The 24971-nt window shown below is 38.5% G+C and overlaps 1 protein-coding gene across 14 annotated transcripts in view; it reads right to left on the reverse strand.

The window, feature by feature from the left end:
- GRIK2 (glutamate ionotropic receptor kainate type subunit 2) overlaps window positions 1-24971 on the reverse strand; it is a 721045-nt gene that overhangs the window by 369450 nt on the left and 326624 nt on the right. For all 14 annotated transcript variants that reach the window (XR_006338355.1, XM_043889993.1, XM_043889994.1 and 11 more), the window contains one exon: window positions 4331-4512. Coding sequence is in view for 13 of the 14 variants with exons in the window: in XM_043889993.1 (XP_043745928.1) it covers window positions 4331-4512 (182 nt within the window). In the remaining variant the exon portion in view is untranslated. The remainder of the gene's footprint in view (window positions 1-4330; window positions 4513-24971) is intronic.

Consider the following 24971-nt stretch of genomic DNA (forward strand, 5'->3'; position numbering starts at 1 on the left):
TGGAGGAGGGGGGAGAAAGACAGTCTTATATTAATAGAACTAAGCCCTTAATCTGTGGAGGCTGATGCTATCTCTGGATAGATACTGTCAAAATTAAGTTGGATTGTAGGACAATGAGTTGGCATCAGAACATTGCTTGTGGTGTGGGGAACACCCTCCCCTACCCGCCACAAGCACAGTTGAATTATATGTACAGCCTTTAGGAAACAAATAATATTTCCTGAATTGATAAAAATTATATGAGCCAAACATAAACAATTATATGAGCCAATAACACTGATAAAGTTTTCATTTAAGCAAAATGAGAGAAAATGCTTCTTATTAAATAAAAATTTACAGGATTATCTTTGTAGAAGGTATCCATTGTTCCTGATGGATATGTAGTAAAGGTTTCTCAACTTCAGAACTCTCCAGTGACAGCTCAGCATTACCCATGTCAGTTTTTCACTTTATGAACTCAATAGGCATAGAAATATAGGGAGATGTATATGAAAGAAATAGCAATTCAGTTGCATAACTATAAATAGCAGTTACATAATGCCTAAAATGTGTTGGGTACTATTCTAAGCACACTGCATATTTTAATCAATTTAAGCTTCATTATAAAACCTATGAAGTAGCTCCTATTATCATACTTATTTTACAGGTGAAGAAACTAAGACATAATAAGAATGAATAAATTAGCCAACAAATTGAGAGAGCATGTAAAGATGAACTCCAGGTCTCTAACTCCTGGAGCTGGTATATACAGCATGATCTATGCCTTTTATAAATTGGTATATTGTATATTCCCAAAGATATAGATCCACTTTACGATCTACATATTCTAAAATTTTGACTGTTTCCTCCTTGATAATTTGAAAACCTGGGACTCTCAGGCCAATACTGGAAATTATGTTTTGGAAGAGAGTGGGATGTAGTTAAGGAGACAGTGTTCTGCATCAGCTGCAGGTTTCTTCCTCGTCTTCTTGAGAAGAAAACTGTAAGGAATAACAGGACTGTGTGTGCCTTTCATTGATCTCCTTTAAGTCTTTGATACTGAAAACAAGAGTCAGTTATGGACTTTGAACTAAGATCTAAGTAGAGAAGTTTAGCTATAACATGAACAAAAGTGAACAACTGGGATACTCTCTTGGAAGGTGAGCTAGTAATTTCCAATGGGAATTTAGAAAGAACTTGCACTCAATCTTTTAATTAAAGCCTTTAGGTCTTGCTAATACTACATTTGAATGAACTATATGCACACTTCAGATCACATTAAAAAGAATAAAATTATCATCTTCTTATGGATAAATAAGAGTGGCCACAACAGAAAATTGTTTGTGCCATGTCACCATCCTGGAAAGAAATACCACAGATTAATTTTTCCAAAATAAAAATATCATTAGAATTTCCCAACGTTTAACTGATGTAGTGTTAACAATATTATATGACAAATTAACACACAGTTATTCAGGCGTACAATTTGCAGCCAGTTTATCCTTCACATTCTATCTGGACATCAGTGTCATCGTTGTTTAGTTGCTCAACCCTGTCTGACTCTGTGACCCCATGGACTGTGGCCCTCCAGGCCTCCTCTGTCCGTGGGATTTCCCAGGCAAGTATACTAGAATGGGTTGCCATTTCCTATTCCAGGGGTCTTCCTGGCCCAGGGATAGAACCCATGTCTCCTTGGCCGGTAGACTCTTTACCACTAAGTCACCTGGGAAGCTCATGAGATACATTGCTTAACGTTAACAATGGGAGTGGTAGACTTTATACATGTTTCTTGAAATTTTATTTTATTTTACTTCTTGTTGCTGCAGCAGTTTCTTTGCTTCTGCTTTTACATTTTCCAAGCTAAAAAATTTGATTTCACATTCTATGATATAGACTTCAAAGTTCTTGGTTGCTATTTCTCTCTGTGATAGAATGTCCTCCTGAGGTTTTACTGCACATCATCTCAGCCCTACCATAGAGGATTCTCTTTGGCAAATCTGAGAAGACTGGAATCTCTTGCTATTAACGCATGTATGACAATGAGTGCCCTGAATCTGCCTCAGAGGAAATCTAGCCAAGCCCAGGCTTCACTCACTTTTAAAGCTTTGAGGCAGGAAAACTTCAAATTCAAGGTTGCTCCAAATTTAGTAAGAGCTATGTTAGTTTAAATTAAACAAGCAAAATCTGTTTTTCTGGATATTCCTAATATTTGTTCTTGGAGTAAACCAGACAAGCTGAAAGCTCCATTTATGCCTGTTATTCAACTCTTAAACCATTTCTTTGGAGTTTCATCATTAGCCAGTGTTGAGGAATCTTGGAACAATTTCATAAGTCAAAAAAGTGGAGTCCTATTAATGTACTGCCACATTTACAAAAAATAAGCTATTTACTTTCTTTTTGAATTGGTTTCTAGGCTAACTGAGATCCATATATGAGACAAATGCTTTCTGGGACAAGGTAAGTTTTTAAAAATAACCTCACCATATGTGATCTGCCAGTGTTATAGAATCGAAAAGCATGCTTTCTATGTGAAAGTGTTATTCTGACTTCAACTTAACTTTCATATCTCATTTTACTTTTGTTCTGATTTTTCACCTACTAATCTTGTTAAAATTACATAATTTTACTGTTTAATATATTTTGAATACAACTTTAATTTTGTTTTCATTTTCTAAATAGCAGGTTACACATCAGAGAGCAAATATAAAATAATGGATAAATCAATAAAAGAAAGAATGGAAACTCTGTTATTAAAAGTGATAGATATTCTCACCTTTCAAATAGCAAAATAAGTCAGAGTTAATTACTCTACAGAAAAGACAATTGATCATCATACACACTTGTTGGAAGTCTACAGAAAGCATACTATCTGTCACTGACAAATAGTACAGTGCTACCCACTCCAGGCATAAAGGAAAGGCACTCTTTCCAAGTCTGTGTATTACAAACATGATCAAGAATTTTTGTTATTAAATGAAAAATAAAATCCAACTCTAAATTCCAGTGCTTACTTTATTATATCATTTTATTCCAAAAGTCCCAACCAAACAACCACAACAGTACTTACATTGTTTATTACTCAAATATAACACTAGATCAATTTTCCAAATCCAATTAAATATTTTATTGTAGTGAAATCAACATCCATATTGGAAGATTAGACAAACATCTGCTTAATAAACTAACCATGTTATAACAGGCATTTACTGTTGGTAGTTATATTTTATGAGATATAATTTGACATCTGAATCTGCATAACCCTCTGGTAGAGATAACTTATCCTAAATTTTATCAAGACAGTTGACTTATTTCCGGTGCCAGCATGTATAAAAGAGCTTAAAAAACAAAGTCCAAAGACGTGTGTTCAAATTCAGATTCTACTATATAATACAGCCTTATACTAGCTATTTAACCCCCTACATCAATCCCCTCATGTATGAGCTAATAATAATTGTTTTTCAGTGGGCTGTAAGATTTGAATAGTGTTGAAGTCATAGTAAGAGGTTTTTACTGCTATTAATTGTTCGCTTTAGTTGATTTAGTATTATCTTTTTAAGTAGACAATGCTTTATTCTGGAAAGAATAGTTCTTAACATCACTAAGGAGAAATACAAATCCCTCTACTATACACTTGCTGATGGAATTAGTAAGGTTACTTAACCTTTCTGAGACTCAGGTTCTTCATCTGTAAAGTGGATCTAGTCTCCATCTTTACAGATTATTTGATTTTTTTACATAATTATTTGATTATTTTTAACATAATCATTACATAATTATTTTTTATATAATCCTTTGATTATGGTGATGATTAAATAGGATCAACTGTGTAAGGCATCTCAGCATAGCATACATGTCAGGTAAAGAACAATTTTTTTTTCTCTTATTTTTGCTTTGAAGTTTATTCCCTCATTTCAGCACAAAATAGAAATATCTATTGCTTTAATCAATATTCTCAATAAGAAACAGTATTTTAGCCATTTGAAACTAACCTCAGAATTTCAATCTGCTTTGAAGATCATCACTATCTATATTACTTTCTTTTTAAGACAATTACTTAAAAGCACTTGTCAGATTTTTTTATCAGAAAATTTATACCAAAGTGACTTCTCTGACTTATTTTTAAGCTGACCATGTAACAATAACAACTTCATTTAAAAATCAAAAACCAGGGGACTTCTCTGGCAGCCCAGTGGCTAAGACTCTGTGCTTCCACCTCAGGTGGCACAGGTTCAACCCCTGTTTGGGGAATTTTCAAATGCCAGGCAATGTGGACAAAAACAAACAAACAAAAAACATACTTCAAACTCAAATGTAATAGAGAAATTAAGAACTTGAATAATTTAGCAATTACCTGCTTCAAAATGCCTGCGGCCATCTCATGGCTACAGTCAAAGATGACATGGAATTCCTTGCCTCTTTTCATCTCTTTCAGTAAGGGTTTTGCATCCTTTGTATCAGCAGGTAGCTGACGGATCTTAAGTCGAAGATTGTATCTTGACGGAGCTTTGATGAGCTCCTGCAAGCGAATGAGACCTTTAATGAAAAAGAAAAAAAAAGAACGTTAGAGAAAAATCACAGTGGATCATAAAAATTACAAAACACTACAGTGCCTGATTTTCCTGACCGTGTACATTTCATGATGCGGCCCCTGAAACTCCTGCTTCAGAATTCCTAATCGCCAGTTGTGTTTGTTAATGTGCCAAGTGCTCAGTCATGTCCGACTCTCTGTGACCCTATGGACTCTGCCAGACTCCTTTGTCCATGGGATTTCCCAGGCAAGAATACTGGGGTGGGTTGCCATTTCCTCCGCCAAAGGATCTTCCTGATCCAAGGATCAAACCTGCTTGTCTGAGGCTCCTGCATTGCAGATTCTTTACCCTCTGAGCCATCAGGGAAGCCCCATTTTTGTTAACATTACCTCTCAAAATCTTAGGGTATATCTTAAAGAATGAAAGACATACATGGCTATTAGTTAAATGTAAACAATTTAAACACATAAAAGAATATAGAATAGAACAGTCTCCCTTTGTACCCCAACTCTACTCCCAGTGGGTTGTCATGGTTGATGGCTTGAAATATTATCTTCCATATATTTCTTATGTATTTGCATGTATATACATAGAGGGTTTTATTTTACATTAATAGTTGTTTTGTGAGAATGTCTTACACGTTATTATGTCAGTGACTACTGTTCTGCTGCAGCTGCTAAATCACTTCAGTCGTGTCCGACTCTGTGCAACCCCATAGACGGCAGCCCACCAGGCTCCTCTGTCCCTGGGATTCTCCAGACAAGAACACTGGAGTGGGTTGCCATTTTTGTCTCCAATTCATGCATGCAGGCTAAGTCATTTCAGTTGTGTCTGACTTTGTGCGACCTTATGTACGGCAGCCCACTGGGATTCTCTAGGCAAGAGTACTGGAGTGGGCTGCCATTTCCTTCTCCAGACTACTGTTCTAGTTTGTCTAATTAATTAAACACCGTTTTTCAGTATACACACTTAATGCAGTTATTCTCTGTTATTAAAAACTTTGATGGCTTCTTTTTATTTATTTATTTTTTTACAAGTAGTGGTTTAGTAATTTGGTGTATATGTATAACTTTATTTGGAAACAGGAATAAAAAGTATCTTCTTATGACTTCCCTGGTGGCTCAGACGGTAAAGCGTCTGCCTACAATGAGGGAGGCCCGGGTTCTATTCCTGGGTCGGGAAGATCCTCTGGAGAACGAAATGGCAACCCACTCCAGCACTCTTGCCTGGAAAATCCCATGGATGGAGAAGTGTGGTAGGCTATAGTTCATGGGATGACAAAGGGACATGCCTGAGCGACTTCACTTTCTATTATGACAAAAATATACTGTATATTAAAATAATGTAAGAGATCTAAAGAATAAAATCTAATTCTGGGAAGTTATTCATTCAGTTTTTAATTAAATAATACATCCTCTTAGACATACAATGCTATATACATGTTAACATGTTTCAACATAGTTAATAAAATTATATATGACTAATTTTAAGTATTTTCATCCTTATGACATGAAATATAAAAGTGAAAGGTAAAAAGACAGCCTTAAGAATGGGAGAAAATAATAGTGAATGAAGAAACAGACAAAGGATTAATCTCAAAAATATACAAGCAACTCCTGAAGCTCAATTCCAGAAAAATAAATGACCCAATCAAAAAATGGGCCAAAGATCTAAACAGACATTTCTCCAAAGAAGACATACAGATGGCTGACAAACACATGAAAAGATGCTCAACATCACTCATTATCAGAGAAATGCAAATCAATACGTCAATGAGGTACCATCACATGCCAGTCAGGATGGCTGCTATCCAAAAGTCTACAAGCAATAAATGCTGGAGAGGGTGTGGAGAAAAGGGAACCCTCTTACACTGTTGGTGGGAATGCAAACTAGTACAGCCGCTATGGAGAACAGTGTGGAGATTCCTTAGAAAACTGGAAATAGAACTGCCATATGACCCAGCAATCCCACTGCTGGGCATACACACCAAGGAGACCAGAATTGAAAGAGGAACATGTACCCCAATATTCATCGCAGCACTGTTTATAATAGCCAGGACATGGAAGCAACCTAGATGTCCATCAGCAGACGAATGGATAAGAAAGTTGTGGTACATATACACAATGGAATATTATTCAGCCATCAAAAAGAATACATTTGCATCAGTTCTAATGAGATGGATGAAACTGGAGCCCATTAGACAGAGTAAGCCAGAAAGATAAACACCAATACAGTATACTAACACATATATATGGAATTTAGACAGATGGTAATGATAACCCTATATGCAAGACAGAAAAAGAGACACAGATGTACAGAACAGACTTTTGGACTCTATGGGAGAAGGCGAGGGTGGGATGATCTGAGAGGACAGCATCGAAACAAGTACATTATCGAGTGTGAAATAGATAGCCAGTCCAGGTTGGATGCATGAGACAAATGCTCAGGGCTGGTGCACTGGGATGACCCAGAGGGATGGGATGGGGAAGGAGGTGGGAGGGGGGTTCAGGATGGGGAACACGTGGCTGATTCATGTCAATGTATGGCAAAAACCACTACAATATTGTAAAGTAATTAGCCTCTAACTAATAAAAATAAATGGAAAAAATATATATATATAAATTCATAAATACACCTAATAACTTTTGCTTTTAAAGTATTGTCCCATAAAATTTACTTCATTGTAAGTTAGTTTAGAATTTTGATATTTAAAATTCTGCAAATAATATTTGCATAAATTACACAATATAATTATCTTATTTTGTTTTACAAGTTTAAGTATTTACTAACAATAGTAAAATAAATATTACATAATTAATTGAGATCAAATGTACCCATTGAACATAATACAATTCAGTGTAGGGAATCATGTATGTGATGAGTACAGATGTTAACACTGAATTGTACAAAGGTGAAAACAAATATATGAGTTTCTAACATGTGCTTAATTGTATTAGTGTTTAACACTGGACTTATAAAATTCTCTAAAATGTGTATAAAATGCTATAAACTTCTTTGCACATGAGGTTACTTCACAACAAAGTTATAATAAAAATTTTAAGGATAGTAATATTGTTTTGCGTTTCCCAGGTGGAATAGTGGTAAAGAATCCACCTGCCAATGCAAGAGATGAAATAGACATGAGTTTGATCCCTGGGTCAGGAAGATCCTCTGGAATAGAAAATGGCAACCCACTCCAGTATTCTTGCCTGGAAAATTCGATGGACAGCAGAGCCTGGTGGGCTACAGTCCATGGGGCCGAAAAGAATCAGACACAATTGAGTGACTGAGCACACACACACACAGTAACATTGTTTAACAACATTTTATAAATAGAGTATAATTGCTTTAACGCAGTGACTTCCAAACTCTGGAACGGATGACAGTAATCTGTGAAGCTGGGTACAATCTAAATAACCAAATCAGAATCTTCAGGGGATACAACTCATGCATGAGGATTTTTAATAATTGCTCCAGATGATTTTCTTGGTCATCAAAGAGTGTGGTCAATTTCCAAAGATAGGTACAATTTTTGGTGTCTTATGAAAGCTACCCTTTGAACCATTTTGGTAGAGCAATATTATAGACTAATAAGTATTTTATATTAACTAGTAGCATAAGACAATAAAATAATTCAAAAATGATTTCCAACCAGGAAGAGTGAGTTAGAAAACTGTAAATAAAACTGACTGTAGGAATAAGAGAGAGAAAGAAAAAAAAACTCATTACTGATGCATCAAATAAATGTTTATTGGATTATCTCTAAAATATCCTTAGTTCTAAATTTTTATTATTCTCATTATTTATATAAATGCAGACAGATCTAATACCAACCTTAGATGAATAAAGAAAAGAAAGCTACCCTTCGCTAACTTATCTCACAAGATTTTGAGTGAGTCAAATGTAAATTTGGGGTATTTCGTCTATCAGAGTAGCAATACCCTGAGAGATGAGTGTGAATCTCCGTTCAAAAAAATCTATGATATGTGAATCTTTATGCAAGATATTATATCTGAGATTTGTTTTGCTTTCCTCTTCTCTATTAGAGGGTAAAACCATATAACCTATATCAATATATAAATTAATACATAAAACACCAAAGGGGAACTGGCTTATATTAGACTTTCAATAAGTAGCAGGTTTTTATTATTGTTATTTGGGCTAAGAAGGAAAAAATATAGTTATTTTTTAAATGTGCTGGTTATTAATCTATTCTTGGAAGTGATTTTGACACTGATACAGACTGAAAACCTAATAACATCAAAATATCAATCAAAATGTTGAGATAAACTCATTATCAAAGAAAAAGTAGCTATACAGTTAGAGATTAGCTCAACAGTTCTGAATTGAAAAAGCTCAACTGACTTGGAAGTAGACATTTTCAGAAGTATTATATACACAAATAGCATTTGTAGGGGTCACCCTAAGTATAAATATTGCCAACTATTTTCAAGTGTCTTAAGAACTCATGTGGATAGTCCATTGAGCCACCGGGTACAATAAATGTTTACTTCTTCTCTTCACACATATACTCCCCTGCTGGCATTAATATAACAGATTTCAGCTTGCCAGCTTCCCTGAGAAATAATATTCAAGAGATAAGTTATTTTTTTTTTTAAAAATAGCTGTTGCTAGTAGGACTTGCCATCTCCTACTTGAATTCAAGGGAATTGTTGTTTTAATTATATATACAACATGTATTTACTGCATGTCTACTATGTACAAGACATTGTTTCATGGATAAATATAATGATTAGTAGTATTTATTCAGTCTTTAACCATATGAGATACAGTTTGAGATACAATTGAGATACAGAGATTTAGCCACATGAGATACAGTTCTATAATGCTTTTCACAATCAGTTTTTGGAGTAAAAATGGTTCAACATTTCAACCAAAGAGAAGAAATCCAGAGATTGTTTGAATACTGAAAGTAGAATCATGATTTCTAAATTCCGGCTTTCCATCATCTCCTGCACAGGTGTGTAAAAATCTCTCTTGGCTTCTAAGATTTCATAGCTCTGCCCAGTGCTATTGTTTCTCATTAATCTATATTTACATTCTAGATCCTCTGCCTTCCCTACTATCTGCCATTTAGAAACAAACCCCTGTCTGAATTCTATTATTCAGAACACCTTGAAAGAATAAGACAGCTGACAAAATCGAAGATGTATTCAAGACATCTGAAGAGTGGATGTTTACTTGGGATCTTAATATGTATTATTTGATGGCATCCCTGTAAGTTAATATATGTAGATGAGGTCTTTATTGAAAGGAAAAAGGGCTTAAACAATAGGAATGTCTTTTAATTACAATACTGGCCATGCATTTTCTGCTGTGGATCTCTATTGATCTTCCTATCTCCACCAGCACTCCTATGCCACATATCACAGTCTAAAACTGCCAATTTCAGAAAGGATTACCCTAATCAATACATGATACAGAAGGCAAGACTGTTTTGTTGTAAAATAAAAGAGTTCCCTATTTAGGAAAAAAAGTAAGCTCTTCAAAATAATTGGGATAGTTTATATGTGGCGCGACAGCGAAGTAATGCTCAAAATTCTTCAAGCCAGACTTCAACAGTACATGAACTGAAAACTTCCAGATGTTCAAGCTGGATTTAGAAAAGGCAGAGGAACCAGAGATCAAATTGCCAACATCTGTTGGATCATCAAAAAAGCAAGAGAGTTCCAGAAAAGCATCTACTTCTGCTTTATTGACTATACCAAAATCTTTGAGTGTATGGATCACAATAAACTGTGGAAAATTCTTAAGAAGGGAATACCAGACCACCTTGCCTGCCTCCTGAGAAATCTGTATGCAGGTCAGGAAGCAACAGTTAGTACTGGACATGGAAAAACAGACTGGTTCCAAATATGAAAAGGAGTATGTCAAGGCTGTATATTGTCCTATTTATTTAACTTACATGGAGCGTACATCATGAGAAATGCTGGGCTGAATGAAGCTCAAGCTGGTACTAAAATTGCTGGGAGAAATATCAATAACCTCAGATATGCAGATGACACCACACTTATGGCAGAAAGTGAAGAACTAAAGAGCCTCTTGATGAAAGTGAAAGAAGAGAGTGAAAAAGTTGGCTTACAACTCAACATTCAGAAAACTAAGATCATGGCATCTGGTCCCATCACTTCATGGCAAATAGATGGGGAAACAGTGGAAACAGTGACTGACTTTATTTTGGGGGGCTCCAAAATCACTGCAGATGGTGACTGCAGCCATGAAATTAAAAGATGCTTACTCCTTGGAAGAAAAGCTATGACCAACCTAGACAGCATACTAAAAAGCCAAGACATTACTTTGCCAACAAAGGTCCATCTAGTCAAAGCTATGGTTTTTCCAGTAGCCATGTATGGATGTGAGAGTTGTACTATAAAGAAAGCTGAGAGCCGAAGAACTGATGCTTTTGAACTGTGGTGTTGGAGAAGACTCTTGAGAGTCCCTTGGACTGCAAGGAGATCCAACCAGTCTATCCTAAAGGAAATCAGTCCTGAATATTCATTGGAAGGACTGATGCTAAAGCTGAAGCTCCAATACTTTGGCCACCTGATGCGAAGAACTGACTCTTTAGAAAAGACCCTGATGCTGGGAAAGATTGAAGGCAGGAGGAGAACAGGATGACAGAGGATGAGATGGTTAGACGGCATCACCAACTCAATGGACATAAGTTTGAGTAAGCTCTGGGAGTTGGTGATGGACAGAGAATCCTGGCGTGCTGCAATCCATGGAGTCGCAAAGAGTTGGACATGAGTGAGTGACTGAACTGAACTGATATGTGGCCTTGGCTTCCCATGTGGCTCAGTGGTAAAGAACCGCCTGCCAAGCACGAGATGTGAGTTCAATCTCTGGGTTGGAAGTATCCCTGACAACCCACTTCAGTATTCTTTCCTGGGAAATCCCATGGACAGAGGAGCCTGGTGGGCTACAGTCCATGTGTCGCAAAGAGTCAGACATGACTTACTGACTAAACAACAACATGTGTGATCCTGGCCTATGGCACTCTGTTCAGAAGAGAAATAAAAGGGCCCATGTACTAGATAAAATAAAATGGCAAAATCTACTTTGTTTAAAATATGGTTAACACACATAATTTCCAAACAACAGTTTTCAGAAATGTAGTTTACTTTAACAAATTTGGCACCTGGTTAAGTTATTTTATGGGAGGGTAGAATTGCAATACTTTAAAACAGTCTTTTAATTAAAATATCCCCTTTTCCCTAATGTAATTAGTTGATGTAATGATAATAAAATAGAAACAATTTGCACAGATGGGTTCCTGAAAATCTTCTAACAAAGAAGAGCACCACATTGCAATTATCCCTTTATTTTCGCAGATGAGTAACATTCTATCCCCTCTAATTCCTTCACTGAGAGTACATTTTTTAAAGGTTTTTCTGCTTTCAGTTATTTTACAGTACTTGAAATCAAAGTTTATCTTACGCTTACAGGGGACAGAGGTTTGAGATGCTCTTTTCAGAAGCTGCCATCAATTTAGCTCTTAAGGAGAATCCAGAAGGAGCATTTATGCCCACTCCAGCTGGCACTTGGTTCTAACGAGATCAATCACATCCCTTCCCTGCAGGTCCAACCTCCCACAGCCCCAGGAAGGGAGTCCCAAGTTTCCTCCTGGACTGACGTATCCATTTCAGTAGCCACACAGACTAGAGCTTTGCCACCTGGCTTATTCATCAGGCCTATTTATCATCTCAGTGAATGTGGTCTGTATTTAGGCCAGACTCCCCTCACCCAAAATGCACTGTATAAAAATCATTCATCTATGTTCGATCATCACCAATGTGTTTTTCAGTGGGAAAAAGACAATTTACGGAAAGGCCAAGTATAACATTTCAGGGAGTTATTGAATGTTTTGTTTGTGCTACAGAGTGTTTTAAAGAAAACTAAATAGAATATGTAAACCAGTTGTGGACCTTGTAACATATGATAATGTAACAAGCCAATCATTGTAAGAAAATCATAAATGGCTTTGACAGGAGAGGTAGATTGACACTGAAAAAAAACTGTCTCCAAATTTTTGTCAGCACTCCGCTCCTTGGGGGTGAGGTGGATTTGTTCAGCTCAGAGAAACTGAAAATAAAGAAAAGTGGGGTCTAGAAAAAAAGTGGGGAGAAGAAAAGATGAGAGGAAACTTTCAGCGTGGTTTTCATTCTTCTTAAAAAAGGGAGAGAGAGCTATGGAAGAATAATTAGAGGTCTGGCTTCCTGGAGCAAAAACACTTAAATCCTAACACTAACTTTGCAGGGGCTTCCCTGGCAGCTCAGATAGTAAAGAATCTGCCTTCAATACAGGAGATTTGGATTCAATCCTGGATCGGGAAGAAGACAAAGTTCAGCCCCTGGGTTGGGAACATCCCCTGGGAAAGGGAATGGCTACCCACTCCAGAACTCTTGCCTGGAGAATTCCATGGACACAGGAGCCTGGTGGGGTCCATGGGGTCACAAAGAGTCACACATGACTGAGGGACTAACTTTCACTTCGCTTTCACTTTCAACCATACAGACAGCTATTTACTTCTCTGTTTTTGAAATCTGCTCTATTTTTAAAGAATGACATAGCTGATATACAAGCATCCTGCACAGCTCAATACCAAAAAAAAACAAACAACTCAATCAAAAAGTGGCAGAAGACCTAAACAGACATTTCTCCAAAGGAGACATACGGATGGCTAATAAACACATGAAACTATATTCAACAACATTCATTATTAGAGAAATGAAAATCAAAATGACAATGAGGTATCACCTCACACCAGTCAGAATGGCCAGCATGAAAAAAATCTACGAAGAATAAATGCTGAAGACGGTATGGAGAAAAGGGAATCCTCTTGCACTGTTGGTAGGAATGTAAATTGATACAGTCATTATGAAGAACAGTATGGGGATTCCTTAAAAAACTAGGAATAAAACTACCATTTGAGCCAGCAATCCAACTACTGGGCATATACCCTGAGGAAACCATAACTGAAAAATACACATGTACCTCAATGTTCATTGCAGTACTATTTGCAACAGCCAGGACATGGAAGTAATGTAGATGTCCATCAACAATGACTAGACAAAGATGGTAGACATATGCAATGGAATATTACTCAGTCATAAAAAGGAATGCATTTGAGTCAGTTCCAATGAGGTGGATGAAGCTAGAGCCTATTAAACAGAGTAAAGTAAGTCAGAAAGACAAAAACAAGTATCATATATGAATGTATATATATGAAATCTAGAGAGATAGAACTTATGAGCCTATTTTCAGGGCAGCAGTGGAGATGCAAACATAGAGAACAGATGTGTGGACACAGTTGGGGAAAGAGAGGGAGGGACAAATTGGGACAGTAGCATTGAAAAGTAGTTTCAATGTAAAATCGTAATGAAAAATCGATAGCCAGTGGGAATTTGCTGCATGACACAGGATGTTCAAACCCATGCTTAGTGACAACGAGAGGGGTGGGATGGAGTGGGAAGATGGAAGAGAGGTTCAAGAGGGAGGGAATGTGTGTATACCTATGGCTGATTCATGCTGATGTATGGTAGAAACCAACACAATATTGTAAAGAAATTATTCTTCAATTAAAAAAATTTAAAGATCTAAAAATTAGACCAGAAACTATAAAACTCCTAGAGGAGAACATAGGCAAAACACTCTCCGACATAAATCACAGCAGGATCCTCTATGACCCACCTCCCAGAATATTGGAAATAAAAGCAAAAATAAACAAATGGGACCTAATGAAACGTAAAAGCTTTTGCACAACAAAGGAAACTATAAGCAAGGTGAAAAGACAGCCTTCAGGATGGGAGAAAATAATAGCGAATGAAGAAACAGACAAAGGATTAATCTCAAAAATATATAAGCAACTCCTGAAGCTCAATTCCAGAAAAATAAATGACCCAATCAAAACACGGGCCAAAGATCTAAACAGACATTTCTCCAAAGAAGATATACAGATGGCTAACAAACACATGAAAAGATGCTCAACATCACTCATTATCAGAGAAATGCAAATCAAAACCTCAATGAGGTACCATTACACACCAGTCAAAATGGCTGCTATCCAAAAGTCTACAAGCAATAAATGCTGGAGAGGGTGTGGAGAAAAGGGAACCCTCTTACACTGTTGGTGGGAATGCAAACTAATACAGCCACTATGGAGAACAGTGTGGAGATTCCTTAAAAAACTGGAAATAGAACTGCCATATGACCCAGCAATCCCACTGCTGGGCATACACACTGAGGAAACCAGATCTGAAAGACACACATGTACCCCAATGTTTACATCGCAGCACTGTTTATAATAGCCAGGACATGGAAGCAACCTAGATGCCCATCAGCAGACGAATGGATAAGGAAGCTGTGGTACATATACACCATTGAATATTACTCAGCCATTAAAAAGAATTCATTTGAATCAGTTCTAATAAGATGGATGAAACTGGAGCCCATTATACAGAGTGAAGTAAGCCAGAAAGAGAAACACCAATACAGTATACTAACGCATATATGTGGAATGTACAAAGATGGTAACGATAACCCAATATGCAAAACAGAAAGAGAGACACAGATGTACAGAACAGACTTTTGAACTCTGTGGGAGAAGGTGAGGGTGGGATGTTGTGAGAGAACAGCATTGAAACAAGTATATTATCAAGTGTGAAACAGATCACCAGCCCAGGCTGGATGCATGAGACAAGTGCTCAGGGCTGGTGCACTGGGATGACCCAGAGGGATGGGATGGGGAGGGAGGCGGGAGGGGGGATCGGGATGGGGAATACATGTAAATCCATGGCTGATTCATGTCAATGTATGGCAAAAACCACTACAATACTGTAAAGTAATTAGCCTCCAACTAATAAAAATAAATGGAAAAAAAATAAAAGTAACTGTAAATAAAAAAAATAAAAATAAAAAACAAAAAGTAAACAAATAAATACAATTTTAAAATAGTAATTAAAAAGAGTGGCAGAGCCTTATAATTCAAAACTGAAAATACATAAAAACATTTTTGCTTGATGTACTAGAAACCAGCTGGTAAATGAGTTTCAATTTACATTCCAGAGTCAACTGATTATCAGTGGCTACCTGGAGCAGTGTGTTGAGAAGGTACATGAGACCAGTTCTGTGATAAGGGACATGTATTAATAAGGGATGTGAACCTAAGTGGTGGGGTAGGCAGGCATGGTGGCATCATGCATCAGTCTTCCCTACATTATGATAACCTTATTTACTAGTGTCATCAAGTCCTATCCATGATATTGTTTTATGGATGGTAAAAACTTTCTCTGCTTCAGAATGGAAAAGACCATTGCAGACCATACATTTTAGGCACCACACTCTCTATTGAAGCCAGGCCGCTTATGGTTCAACCCTGAACCAGGCATTCAAATGAGTAGAAACCAAACAGTAATTCTGATACTTACAGTCCCATAAATACATTTAAGAATTTTGTAAATATATTGCCAGAAGCAACTCATTAAAATGCTATACTGTTTCTCTTCTGAGACATCCAGATCCTGAAAACTCACCCTGACACATAATACATATATAAGTGAGCAACTGTGTGTAAGCACACACAGATATACATGCATACACACACTCAGTTCAGTTCAGTTCAGTCACTCAGTTGTGCCGACTCTTTACGACCCCAGGGACTGCAGCACGCCAGGCCTCCCTGTTCATCATCAACTCCTGAAGTTTACTTAAATTCATGTCCATTGAGTTGGTGATGTCATGCAACCATCTCATCCTCTGTCATCCCCTTCTCCTCCTGCCTTCAATCTTTCCCAGCATCAGGGTCTTTTCAAAGGAGTCAGCTCATTGCATCAGGTGGCCAAAGTATTAGAGTTTCAGCTTCAACATCAGTCCTTCAAACGAATATTCAGGACTGGTTTCCTTTAGGATGGACTGGTTGGATCTCCTTGAAGTCCAAGGGACTCTCAAGAGTCTTCTCCAACACCACAGTTTAAAAGCATCAATTCTTTTATGCTCAACTTTTTTATAGTCCAACTCTCACATTCATACATGACTACTGGAAAAACCATAGCCTTGACTAGCAAACACAAGACCGGGAGCTGACTGTGGCTCAGATCATGAACTCCTTGTTGCCAAATTCAGCCTGAAATTGAAGAAAGTGGAGAAAACCACTAGACCATTCAGGTATGACCTAAATCAAATCCCTTATGGCTATATAGTAGAACTGAGAAATAGATTTAAGGGACTAGATCTGATAGATAGAGTGCCTGATGAACTATGGATGGAGGTTCGTGACACTGTAAAGGAGACAGGAATCAAGACCATCCCCAAGAAAAAGAAATGCGAAAAAGCAAAATGGTTGTCTGATGAAGCCTTAAAAATAGCTGTGAAAAGAAGGGAAACGAAAAGCAAAGGAGAAAAGGAAAGATATTCCCATTTGAATGCAGACTTCCAAAGAAGAGCAAGGAGAGATAAGAAAGCCTTCCTCAGTGATCAATGCAAAGAAACAGAGGAAAACAATAGAATGGGAAAGACTAGAGATCTCTTCAAGAAAATTAGAGATACCAAGGGAACATTTCATGCAAAGATGGGCTCAATAAAAGACAGAAATGGTGTGGACCTAACAGAAGCAGAAGATATTAAGAAGAGGTGGTAAGAATACACAGAAGAACTATACAAAACAGATCTTCACGACCCAGATAATCACAATGGTGTGATCATTCACCTAGAGCCAGACATCCTGAAATGTGAAGTCAAGTGGGCCTTAGGAAGCATCACTATGAACAAAGCTAGTGGAGGTGATGGAATTCCAGTTGAGCTATTTCAAATGCTGAAAGATGATGCTGTGAAAGTGCTGCACTCAATATGCCAGCAAATTTGGAAAACTCAGCAGTGGCCACAGGACTGGAAAAGGTCAGTTTTCATTCCAATCCCAAAGAAAGGCAATGCCAAAGAATGCTCAAACTACCACACAATTGCACTCATCTCACACGCTAGTAAAGTGATGCTTAAAATTCTCCAAGCTAGGCTTCAGCAATATGCGAACCATGAACTTCCAGATGTTCAAGCTGGCTTTAGAAAAGGCAGAAGAACCAGAGATCAAATTGCCAACATCTGCTGGATCATCAATAAAGCAAGAGAGTTCCAGAAAAACATCTATTTCTGCTTTATTGACTATGCCAAAGCCTCTGACTGCATGGATCACAATAAACTGGAAAATTCTGAAAGAGATGGGAATACCAGACCACCTGACCTGCCTCTTGAGAAACCTGTATACAGGTCAGGAAGCAACAGTTAGTACTGGACATGGAACAACAGACTGGTTCCAAACAGGAAAAGGAGTATATCAAGGCTGTATATTGTCACCCTGCTTATTTAACTTATATGCAGAGTACATCATGAGAAATGCTGGGCTAGAAGCAGCACAAGCTGGAATCAAGATTGCCAGGAGAAATATCAATAACCTCACATATGCAGATGACACCACTCTTATGGCAGAAAGCGAAGAAGAACTAAAGAGCCTCTTGATGAATGTGAAAGAGGAGGGTGAAAAAGTTGGCTTAAAGCTCAACATTCAGAAAACTAAGATCATGGCATCCAGTCCCATCACTTCATGGCAAATAGATGGGGAAACAGTGGAAACAGTGACTGACTTTATTTTTCAGGGCTCCAAAATCACTGCAGATGGTGACTATAGCCATGAAATTAAAAGATGCTTACACCTTGGAAGGAAAGTTATGACCAACCTAGATAGTATATTAAAAAGCAGATACATTACTTTGCCAACAAAGGTCCATCTACTCAAGGCTATGGTTTTTCCAGTGCTCATATATGGATGTGAGACTTGGACTATAAAGAAAGCTGAGCGACAAAGAATTGATTCTTTTGAACTGTGGTGTTGGAGAAGACTCTTGAGAGTCCCTTGGACTGCAAGGAGATCCAACCAGTCCATCCTAAAGGAGATCAGTCCTGGGTGTTCATTGCAAGGACTGATGCTGAAGCTGAAACTCCAATACTTTGGTCCCTTGATGTGAAGAGCTGACTCCTTTGAAAAGACCCTGATGATAGGAAAGATAAAGGGCAGGAGGAGAAGGGGATGACAGAGGTTGAGATGGTTTGATGGCATCACCGACTCAATGGGCATGGGTTTGGGTGGACGCTGGGAGTTGGTGATGGACAGGGAGGCCTGGCGTGCTACGGTTCGTGGGGTCGCAAAGAGTCAGACATGACTGAGCAACTGAACTGAACTGGACTGACAATTCGGACCTTTGTTGGCAAAGTAATGTCTCTACTTTTTAATATGCTGTTTAGGTTGGTCATAACTTTTCTTCCAAGGAGTAAGCGTCTTTTAATTTCATGGCTGCAGTCACCATCTGCAGTGGTTTTGGAGGTCCCAAAAATAAAGTCAGTCACTGTTTCCACTGTTCCCCCATCTATTTGCCATGAAAAGACCCTGATGCTGGGGAAGACTGAAGGTGGGAGGAGAAGGGGACGACAGAGGATAAGATGGTTGGATGGCAACACCGACTCAATGGACATGAGTTTGAGTAAACTCTGGGAGTTGGTGATGGACAGGGAGGCCTGGCATGCTGCAGTCCATGGTGGCACAAAGAGTCAGACACGACTGAATGACTGAGCGGAACTGTTTCCCTGGGCAATCTAATTTGTCTCTGCCCTGACGTATCCTCCAAGGAGTATCTGGCCATGATGTTTTTGTTTGTTGTGTTCAGCTCCCAGTTGTAAATCCCATAACACAAAGGCTCATAAAACATTAATCTAGCAAAGCAGAGGCCCAGGACAGCCTAAGTGGTAAATCACTAGCTAGAATACCTTGAATATCCTTTAGCAGATAGTCATGAGGAAAGGTTGGAACCATTTCAAGCACTTATGAAACCCTTTCATAGGTTTAACATTTATTAATTTATTTGGTTGCACTGGGTCTTTAGTTGCAGCCTGTGAACTCCTAGTTGCAGCATGTGGGATCCAGTTCCCCAACCAAGAATTGAATCCAGGCCCCCCTCATTAGTAGTATGAAGTCTTAGCCACTGGACTACCAGGAAAGTCGCCCATAGGTTAATCTTATATGTGACATCATGATGCCAAATTTCTGAACTGCATTGTGGCATGGAAGTCTGCATCAGGCAGACATGGGTTGAATCTTAGATTATTAACTTTCTATTGAATGACTGTAGACAAAAATATTTAAATTTTTTAAACATGCATTTTTTCATCTGTGAAAATGATATTATAGTAATTATAATCATATTAAAAAATCAAATGAGCTAATGCACAGAGATCACAGTACTGTGCCTGTAGCATGGTAACACTTCTCACTTGTTTCTGGTAACCACTCTCTCGGAACTCACAGATTCCTGCTACGTGTGTGCCTCCACAGGCCATCTTTGCTCCCTAAACTGTGTCTGTTATCCTGTGAGTGGTCTCTATTAAAATCTTTTCATTTCAAGCATGGAAGGGAAGTTTGCTTCCTGCTAGGAACCTAATTAATACTCCATCTATATGCTGATGACTTCCAAATTTATATCTCTTACCAGACCATTTCCTTGAACTCTAGACTCCTAAATTCACTTTCCTATTTGACAAATGCATGATAAAAAAATTAACATTACCCACAGAGAGGTCTGGACTTTGCAATTAGCTCCTGGGTGGTAATCTCTAAGCCCCAAGAAGAGTATCTTTGTTTATCCAGAGGACTTGGGCCACACAGGATATATAACAATGTAATTAATTTATCTTAAGGCCTTTGGGTCATGCTGCTACATGAGGTATGAGCAAACCCCAAGAAAGACTGGAGACCTACAGGTTAGTCTAGCAGGTGGTCAGCCATGTATACATGACCAAACCCCAATAAAAACTCTGGACATCAAGTGTGAGCTTTCTTGGTTGGCATTACTCCATGCTTATTATCACTCATTGTTTCCTGGAAAAGTAAGGACTCCCTACAAAACTGTTGTTGGGAGAAGACAACTGGAACCTGAAGGAAGATCTTTCCTGGACTCTGCCCCATTTGCCTCTTCTCTTAGCTGATCTTATTCTGTATCCTTGTCATAAACTGTAATGGTAAACTGTAATGGCACTTGGTATCAGAAGTGAAGATGATCTTGTAGACCCTCAAACTTTGAAACTGATGTTAAAGGTAAGGGTGTTCTTGGAGACTCCTGGAGAAAGCAAAATCTCTACCTTGATGTATAGTGAAGTCACTCAGTCGTGTCTGACTCTTTGCAACCCCATGGACTGTAGCCTACCAGGATCCTCAGTCCATGGGATTCTCCAGGCAAGAATACTGGAGTGGGTTGCCATTTCCTTCTCCAGGGGATCTTCCTGACCCAGTGATCGAACCCAGGTCTCCCGCATTGTAGGCAGACGCTTTAGAGTCTGAGCTACCAGGGAAGCCCTTGATGTATAGTAAATACTAAAAAACACTCCAAACTGGTTCTTCATCTCTTCCATCTCCAAAACTGTTCCTCCTTCAGTTTTCTCCACCTATGATGATGGCAACTCTTTATCATTCAAATTACACAGGACAAAAACCTTGATGTTATCTTTAGTCCTTTCTTTCGAGCATACCTCACATCCAATTTATTAGAAATCTTATCAAGTTTACCTTCAAATATATATAAAAAGCTGTTAACTCTTACCATTTCTAATACACTGAATTGAGCAATTGTCTATCAAATGGATTGTTATAAAATAAATGGCACTGCCCTTACATATTTGTATATCTAGGTTTAACCAGTAGCGATTCATAGCCTATGGTATGTATTTAATAAATCTGGTGACTGACTTATGAATTTTAGTTAGTATAGAACAATTTTAGTTAGCACAGCTGTGGATACTATGAGGGTAGATAAGAACAAATACGCTCAGAGGCCATTGAAATTTGAAGTCCTAAGGCTTAATTCAATACATAAAGGATTCTAAAGCATGAGGTACATTTTATCAGTGGCTTGTGACTCTCCAGGCAAGTGAAGGGAAACACTGTACCTCTACACAACCAATCCATCTAGAGAAAATTGTTCCAATAAGAGTAGAGAAAGCACAGTGCAATCCTACTTGGGTCTCAGAGCTATACCCAGAGGTCTCGAGTTCAAAACGGGGGACACAACAGGGTTAATGGGGACAAAGTGGACAGAGAATGCCAGAGCCCCTACCGTGTGCTTGAGGCTGGATCTAAGCTGCAAGACAAGCTCCCTCCCACCCACAAGGGCTTCTGCCTGGTAACAGCCCATCTGAGAAAATGGACTGAACTGAGGTGTTACATGTAGTGTATTCCTGCTCCCTGGAAGGTAGGGGCTGCAGCCTATTACTTTTTTAGTTGATGCCAGAATATCTTTTTCCTATTTCTTCTTTTGCTGCTATGAGAAAAAGCAATTAAGTCATTATTAAAAAGCAAGCAGTGCTTTTGACCACATCAAAGCTAAAACCCTTTGGTCTCTAAAGTCTTTGGGTACAAGTTCAATATGTGCAAAGGTCAATTTTCTATTTGGAATGTTCCAGTTTGTGAAAGCCAACAGAATTAATGTTGCATTTTCATTCTTTCTTACTGCTATTAAAATTTGCTTGCACAAATTCATGAGAAAATAAGCACTTTCGAGGCTGATTTCCAGCAACGGTAACTTAAGTGCTACGCTCACTAGCGGGTACCAGAGTCATGATAAGTGGCTTTGTCCTAGGCTCACCGAGCCCTAGATCTATCCTATCATTTAATTTTTCTTTGTCCTCTTCATATACCTGCTGAATGTGGGTCTCTGCCTGGTGTAACAAGATAGGGCAGGTAAAAAGCTGGACAGTTTAGTGGGAAGGCAGCTGTATTTGTCAGGAGTCTTTTGGTAATATATGCAGATCTAATTCACACTACGCTGAGCCAAAATGAGACTTAACTGCCTCTATAACTGAAAATAAACTCTGGGCCTGGTTGAGACAGGAATTCTTCATTGCTCAGTTTTCTCTTCCTCTGTGTTACTTTTGTTACCCCTTGATGTTTTCCCAGTTGATGACACAAATGACCAACAGAATCTCACACTCAAGAAAGAGATCTGCCTCAAAAGTTCTATCCAAACTGTACAAGGACACTGTCTGGCCTGGGTTGGGGTTATTTGGTGGGAGTAGGAGGGACAAAGGAAGGACATACTATAGGGTTACGGGGAAAGAAAGCCAACCTCGTCTGAACTAGAGACTAGGAAGATGTCCTCAAAGGGATTCTGACTGAACAACACAAATGAAGGCAACCCAGAAATGTCACAGCAGTGTTTTAGAAATTCTTTAAAAATGATGACTGCACTTTGGTTTGTGACCAGTTTGGTCTTATTTTGATTCAGTGTTGTTTACAATTAAAAGTCACTTTATAATTTTTTAATCAAACTGGGGCCCTTTTAATCTAAGGGGGTAGTGGTAAGTGCATAGTAATTAGTCCAGGATAATAAGCATTACCCAGGATGTCCCGGGCAAACCAGGAGTTCTGGGCAGTCCTGCTCTTACTTCACAGCGTCATTCATCCTTCATCATGATATCTGACTGCCTACTGTCCTGACAATGTTACTGAGCCACCCCTAGAGAGACCAGCTCACCTCATTGTTCATTTCTGATGGCCACATTGCAGGTTGCTTTGTCTCAGGATGATCCTGCTCAGATGTGCACCCTCCTTCTGTCTCTCTACCTGCTCTCTCAGCTTGTGATATCTCAACTTCAGCTCTCCAGACAGTGGCTGATTAGGTAGCCTGCTGTTTTTTCTAATTCCTACTTGTGTCCAGGTCAGTGCGGTTATAAAGCAGCAAATGGCCCTTCACAGTCTTCTCTGGCTCTGTCCCAGGATGCTGCTGTTCCTGATTTTATCCTGCCACTTATGCATCAAATATGATTTAAAGTTAACATGATGAAACAGCTTAGGAAACTTTATAAGGTGGGCCTACGACTAACAACAATTACCTGAACTACTGTGTGCTGGTGGGAATGCCAAGTAGAATGTGACTCTGGAGAAGCTCAGGTTTTATCCTTTTGCCCCAGAAAAGAATACCATTAACCACCAATGTTTTCAGCAACTGAACATATATTTTATTCAGCACTGAACACATATTTTATCTTATGAAAGACTGAAACATGAGAATATGTCAGAAACATGATAGCACTTATTATGTGCTTTGAATTGGCAGAAGTGAAATACCAAACCATATATAGTAGATATTTGCCATCTCAGAGATTATATGATAGTGTCTATCATCTGTAGGGTGATAGACGTGCAAATCATTTTTCTACAATGAATTTTGTATAATAACATGACTCTAAAGTATAATGGAAATGGTGGGGATAGAATGTCTAAGGAGGGGTAACCATTTGTTAGGTGGAAAATGATGGATTACTTGTAGGAAGAGGAAACTGAAGGTAGAAAATTTATGAGAGTATGGGAAGTGTTATGAGAGTATGGGTAGTTCAAAAATCATGAGAGTTATTTGGTGGCTGCTACTAGAAAATTGAGTATGAGCTGTAACACAGTGGGAGGTGAAGCTGAACCAGTAGCAGACAAAAACCAGTTATGAAGGGCACCTTATAAGAATGCACTTTCTAAGTGAAGAAACTGCACAGTTTTGAGTATTAAAACAACAACAATTTAGGCTGGCTTAAGCAGAAATCGAGACTGTCTAGAAAAATCTAGGCAGTTTCATGAAACCCCCAGGTGGGAAATCAGTCATTCCTCAGAATCAGAAACAAGTAGAAGCAGGGTTATTAAGATATCATCTCTCATTTCTGTTCTTTTTTGTGTGGGTCTGCTTCATTCTGATCTTTCCAATGAGACCAGCTTTCTCCTCTTCACAGTTCACACAGGAGACATGGCCACACTTCAAATTTACTCCTGAGTTTACTTGTTATACATACAGCAGCTGGCAGAGACCAGCTAATCTCTATTGGTTCCAATTCAAAATTCCTGGAGAGAGGATCTAATTGGCCCAGCTGTGTTACCCCCTTGGTCTAATCGACTGTAGCTAGGGGCACTGACTTACCATAAAGATGGAACATGAGCCTTGACTCCACCCCTGAGGATGAGGAAGCTGGGGGAATCACTATGGAATCACTGAATAAAGTAAGGCAAATTACATGAATAAAATTTGGTGTTAAAACATCACTTTGACTGTCTACACAAGGATGCAATTGTGTGTGATATACTAGGGGACATTGAAATAGCGAAAGATATTAGTGGAAAGGAAGTTGTTTTATGTTTTGGCCTCTATTAGCACAAATGGGAGAATAGCAGGAGACATTTTCTCTACACTCTCCCCTTTTCCTTGATTTTGGTAACATCTTACCATGTATCTGTGCTGCTGCTAAGTCAATTCAGTCATGTCCGACTCTGTGTGACCCCATAGATGGCAGCCCACCAGGCTCCCCCGTCCCTGGGATTCTCCAGGCAAGAACACTGGAGTGGGTTGCCATTTCCTTTTCCAATGCATGAAC

The sequence above is a fragment of the Cervus elaphus genome, chromosome 28 (assembly GCF_910594005.1).
Source record: "Cervus elaphus chromosome 28, mCerEla1.1, whole genome shotgun sequence".
NCBI lineage: Eukaryota > Metazoa > Chordata > Mammalia > Artiodactyla > Cervidae > Cervus > Cervus elaphus.